The 6334-nt window shown below is 36.4% G+C and overlaps 1 protein-coding gene across 1 annotated transcript; it reads right to left on the reverse strand.

Moving 5' to 3' along the window:
* Positions 1-257: 257 nt before the first annotated feature.
* On the reverse strand, positions 258-5238 carry LOC104073384 (paraspeckle component 1-like; the record flags this gene model as incomplete). The annotated part of the gene is made up of 4 exons (XM_009573113.1): positions 5184-5238; positions 4293-4641; positions 1473-1568; positions 258-454 (listed from the first exon to the last, which is right to left on the reverse strand). Coding segments are annotated over exons 1-4 (697 nt in total), but the record flags the coding sequence as incomplete, so codon positions are not given.
* Positions 5239-6334: the final 1096 nt, after the last annotated feature.

Here is a 6334-nt window from a genome sequence, read left to right on the forward strand (position 1 = left end):
TACGTAAACTACTTACACTAGACAAATTTAAAAAGTGAAAAAAACAGACCTAGACAATCACCCCTTTCTCAGTTTCTTAATCCATCTCTGCAAATCATCAAGGAATGTCCGTAAGGAGAAATATTATTTCCTTTTTCTCAGTTCAATGCATTTAATTAAATAGCATCTGGCAAAATCTTTAATATACAGCTCAATATGCTACACAAAAAAAATCTGTGACAAAACAAATTTAATACTAGTAGATTATCTGATTTTACCTTGCCTCATCAGCATTAGCTGATGCTCATGTCTAGCTGCTTCCATTTCTGCCTCTAGTTTCTCTTTGGCTTCTCTAATGTTCCTGTCAACCTGTTCACGCTGTTGCTTTTCCATCTCATCAAGAGCCTTCCACCGTGAAGCATACTCAAACTCAAATGTTCCAGGCTGAGCAAAACGTGGAGGCTGTTCTCTTTCACTAATAAAAATGTTGCAGTTAAAATGTACAGAAGGACACATTTAGATCAACAGCTGCAACAGCCAAGGAATTTATAAACAATCACTTCAAGTGTAGATCTGACTTTAAATCAACCTGTCAGATGACTACATTCTAAACCAGTTAAAGCTTAATTCAGCTGTTAAGACAAATATGATCAGCAAAATTGTCCAAATAAAGATCTGTTCAATTTATATACTTTAAGATAAAAATTCATATTTACATCAGTACAAAATACTAAGCTGCAACACTAGATTAACTGTGTTCAGCCTTCTAAAGCAATCAGTCAATTCATAAAACCAATTATTTAAATAAATATCAAAGCTTACTAGAATATTAGCCAGAATCTCTAAATAGTAAAAGGTGCCAACATTTTATTTCACATTCTAACACTAATATTGTAACTAACAGTGACACATTTTAAAAAAGTGATATTCTACAGCCTTACCAGAATAAGGATTTTAGCTTCAAATATCATGATCTCTAAACGGCAATCAAATTTCAATATTAAAAATTAATATTATCAGATCAGGTGACTTCTCTTCCACCTCATGATCAAGACTCATTTTCTCATGTCATGCTCAAAGTTTTATCTGAACCGTGGAAGCTGCAAAGATTTACAACCCACTGACTTTACAAACAGTTAAGGGGGTATTCAGAGACCAAAAAAATCTGTGGGTATACAAATCTCTGCAGGCTTAGACCACACCTCTAATCCATAAAAGACTATAGCTTGGCTGGCAACAAGCTCCAACGGATTTCAGTGTAGTCCAGGAATCTATCTACTTTAGTAAATGCACAGAATGTTAAACGAACAAGTCTGAATTTTACTATGATTTGGAAATCTTGGCAAGGCCCTATTTAATCCTTTGACACAAAACAGCACAACATACAAAACACTGCTTCCTGTTATACAAACTCAAAAATAAAAATTAGCGTATATTTATCAAGCTAAGTAACATAAATCATGTTTTATAAAACAAAGCTAAACACAACTTACTTGTGATACTGTTGTGTTTTTTGCATTAGCTTCTCTGGGAGCCCATCTTCATCATCAAATTGCTCCATTGGTTCTACAACAACAGGTCGAGGTGTTCTGGAAGACAGTTTCAATTCAATAATTGAATCAGAAATGAAGTAGTTAAAAGTTATTCTAGTATTTTGAGGAAACACTTCAGAAAGCTTACATGTTCTCTATAATTCCTGTGTATCTATCTGTAATCCCCGTGTCTTGCAAATTCTTCTTAAATCATAGAATTCCAATGAATCCTGATTTTAAGAATGATCTTTGAAGATAATTGTCTACACCCAAAACCAGCTATTCTGCCTAGAAACCACAATTTACTTGATGTAGTTGTGTTTGCTATGAAGTATTTAAAAATTAAAAAACAAAAATCTCAAAATCATCTATAAACAATTACAAAATATTTAGGAAGGTACTACCTTTTTGTTTTCATCAGTGAAGCAACACAGGGGCCATGATTATATTGGGAAAGCACCAAACAAACCCAAAACAGAGCAACACAACGTATTCATAACTCCACAGACTATTAAAAGTTACTTTTGAAAGTTATTCTACAATTGAAAACAGCTTGATAATTTGGCATTAATATTCCAGTGATAATTAGAAAAACATTTCTGCTTAAGTTATTTAAAACCCATTCTTTGAACAACCATACTCTCACAAATCAGAATCCTAATTTATCTTTGAAAATACCTTCCTTGAATTCTCATTATCTGTAGTAATCAGAAACAAGTATTAGCCAGTACTGCCAAGGATAGCAGTACAAGGATCCTGAATTGTGTAAAAAGCTCTCTGTATCAGTCTTGGGAGCATAGACTATAACACATACCTTAAAGCGATAACAAAAGAGCTAGAGACACTATTTTCAAAATGCCAGTGCTTATTTATTGTGTTCCACACCTTTATTTCACTTTGCAGATCTTTTCACAGAAAAAAATCAGTATATTTTAACATCATCAACAGCTGAAAAAGAAAGTTTTGGGCATCGAGTGCAGATTAAAAAGATGAAGTCTGGAATTACAAAGCACAACTCAGCAACTGTACGACTCAGCAATCACAGAGCACAACTCAGCAACTGCACAACTCAGCATGGCAACTGCTGGCAGTTCTGTTATTTAAATGCAACTGAACTGTGGTGTTAAAAAGCTTTGATTTAAAACAACAATTTGAAATCTCCAAATTAACTTTTCAAATGCCCAGTTTTGATATATTTAGCCCATGAATTGAAAGATTTTCTTCTGATCATGCAAAGAGTTTTCAGCTAAAAATGTAAAATTTTAGATTCTGAAGCAAAACATGAAAGTATCATGGCAGCAGATTCATACTAATTATCTTTGCAACTGCGCATTAGGGAACATGTCAGCCACCTAAGCAAGATAAAGATCAAGGGCTTTTTATTCACTCAGGCCATGGTTAGATAGTTATTTCAATCCAACGAATCTATCCAGCTGGTAAAACAAGAATACCCGCCCTCATATCCTAGCTTCTTTTTCCCTGCCACATCTCTCATGCTAAGAATAGCATTCATGTAACACTGAACTAGATTAGTTCCCTAGTTTGGCTCACCATGCTTCCATTCAAATACTAATGCCAAGAAAACCCAGGGGATAAGAACAAATTGCTGGCACCTACTGATAACAGTAGAGACATATTCAGATTGAATTTTCTATGCAGCCACCAGCTTAGTTCAGTGGCACACAAGATTTACGACATTATCATGAGAAAGAGGAGTTCCATACCCTTTCCCCACCTGCAATCTCCTCCTAGCAACATTTTCTCCTCCTTATCCTCTACTGGACCTGATGTCCATAGCACCCATGTTAGCAAGCACGTGATTAAACAGCCAAAAATGAACCCAACAAAAGCAGCTGAATACTTTTCTGTTGTTTTAACAAGCACAAGTGGCTTACGGAAGTATCAGAAAGTTCTCAAGCGGATAAAAGATCAGCAGCACAGCCAGGGCAGGAAGATAAAAAGAACTACAAGTTCCCCAATTTGAAGGCAGCAAGCTTCCATGCTGTGGAACCACAGCCTTATTTTCCCAAATGAGAACCAAAAAAATAAAAAAAAATCCTGAATATCTTTCATTTCACACAGTCTTCAAGAAAGCATTTGAAAATGTCACTAGTGAATGTGTTAAAGCACAGCAGTTAACAACTCTCTTCAGCAACTACAGAAATAATAGATGCAAGAGAGAAGTGCTGTAATTTGCAAGCTTGCTTGCCCTTGAAATACAAAGTTTTCCAGAGATCATTGCCATAAACTTCTGCAGAATCTAAGTCTTCATTTAAAAAAAAAAAAAAAAAAGTACTTCTGGCCTTTCAAGCCACAAATAAAGCTTTTGAGATAGAAATAAACGCAGGAAGACTTTCCTGAGTCTACAGAAATATGAGCAATGTAGTCCACTGTTTTGCTAATAAACAGAGGAATATTATTTTCTCACATTGTTACTGGGATCAAGAAGAATGCAATCAATGAAAATAAAGTGTCACTAGAAAAAGACCTACTATATAGAGAAGGAAAAATAATATTACATATAGACAAGGAAAAGCAGAATGTTGCTATCAGACTCTCATATGGTAATTACAAGTCTTATAAACAGTAAGCAGAAAAACATGGTTTTCCTTCCCCCAAAAAATCAGGAGTATTTGGGGTATTAACGTAAAACACCTTAATTCCTCACCTCAGGGCTTTCATAACTTGAAAATAGTAACTAGGGAATACTCATGAATGCAGTTTTCTTTCACATCAGAAATATATACTCACAAAAATTCAAACAAAAGCCTGTGAACTTACGTTGTTAGCAAGAATGCCCCAACACTGCATCTTTCTAGAGCTTTCCGTGCTGGCGGTTTTGCTGCAAACTCTACGAAACCTTTTCCTGTAGCTCTGCCACGATCATCTACTACAACAACAGCTCTTTCCACTGGCCCAAATTGAGAGAATGCTTGTTCCAGCAGCTCATTAGAAACCACAGGTGAAAGATTCTTGACCGTTAGGGCAGCTCCATGTGTAGCAAATCGAATTCGAAGTGGTCTGCTCTTCAAAATAGTACCATCAAGTTCTGCTTTTGCTATTTCAGCCAGTGTCCTAGATTCCTTTTTCAAGATATAAAATATTTTATTTTCAAAGAGAACAGATATCACTTGTGTGGTTCCCCCCCATCCCCCCAAGAAAAGCAGCAATTTTTTTTTCCTTAACTTGAGCACATTAGCATCAGGGTCATTCAACGCCCCGCCACCCCCCCCCCCCCCAAAAAAACCCCCAAAGTTCATGTCCACTGATGTAAAAAAAAAAAAAAAAAAAAAAAAAAAAAAAAGCATTTGTCATCCCCTATGATTTATTCTAAAAAACAACATAGGCGAAAAATTGTATTGCACATTACAGGACTTAACAAATTATCATTATGATAGATATATTTGTGCTGCTCTGTAAAGGCTTTCAGCAGAGTTGAAAACTTGATGCTTTTTCACATTTACCTACTCAAATGTTTATATTCTGCATCCCTAGCTCTTCCTTCCCTAGTAGCAAACAGTATTTTCAAAGATCACACTGTAGGATCAAAGGTGATTTGGAGTTTTGTTTTGTTTTTAAATAAGTGGAAATATCACACTTGCTTATTATCACTGTTGGATGAACTCTCGATGGATATCCAATTCAAATTTCATCAGCAAATGATGAAATTACCTTCTTTGCTCAGGTATTCATTCTTCCCACTTTTATGGGCTTTCTGCACCCACATCCATGAGACAGTCTACATCAGTAACTGCCTTTTTTCTCATTTCAGAGATTTTCACCGAGTTTGACAGCTGCAATCTCTTACATTTAAAGAAATTATTCTTTTGATCATAACCATTTTCTCCACAGTTCAACTGACTAGGTAAACTGTTAAATATATTGCACTGCCTCCAGAAAATCAGGCTGGGGGATTCTCAAGTTAAAAGATGTGTGGCAGAATACCAGAAGCACTTATCTTTAAGATGACAACCAAAAAGAAAAAATCCTAACCAGTAAAATATATGGAAAAACCATAACTAGAGACACCCAAAGCACTCTAAAGCTATTCCCAGAATGATATAAATCAGTGCATTCTAGATATGGCAGTCATGAAAACTAATCCTGCACATTAAATTAACATTTAAATACAGTATCATAAGCTTTTCAGATGAATCCTTTTTTGCATGCTGACTTGAGCATATTCGATCGAATACTGTATTATCCCTAAAAACCTAGTCTTATCTGGACACAAGTAATTTAAACAACCCAAGGTCCCATTCCTTTGCACTTTTGAGATTACATGTTCCATTTTCACGATGAGTGAACAGTGGTATTTCAAAACAATCCTGTCCAGTCTTTAAAATTAAATGTGTTTTCATAGACCAAATCTATACTCATAATGAACTGTACAGGCTGAAATTTGCTTCTACACAAAGAAGGATTTTTTCTAGTCCTAAAGTATGATAAATTCTCCCAGTTAAATAAGGAAAGCCTTTATACAGCTATTATAGCCTTTACACAGATCGCGCAATCACATCTTCCATTAATTGAAGAATAACAGGCTGCAGGAGTACCCGTGGTAGCAGCACGTAAAAATGGTAACGGTGGAGGGGGCCTGAAACCGGCGGAGTACCGCGTAGTGAGGTGGGAACCTAAACGCGAGGGGCTGGGAAGGCTGCTCACAATGCAGGCCTCTGGCCTGGATGTATGAGGCAAATAGGGGAGGGGGGAGAAGGAAGAGGAAGCCGAGGGAACAGCGCTAGCAGCAAGGAGAGAGAGAGAATGAGGGGCAGCTACCGTCGTTTTTTACATCCGCTCGACAAGGAAAGGCGGGGGGGGAG

Source organism: Fulmarus glacialis, unplaced genomic scaffold (assembly GCF_000690835.1).
Source record: "Fulmarus glacialis isolate BGI_N327 unplaced genomic scaffold, ASM69083v1 scaffold34552, whole genome shotgun sequence".
Lineage (NCBI taxonomy): Eukaryota > Metazoa > Chordata > Aves > Procellariiformes > Procellariidae > Fulmarus > Fulmarus glacialis.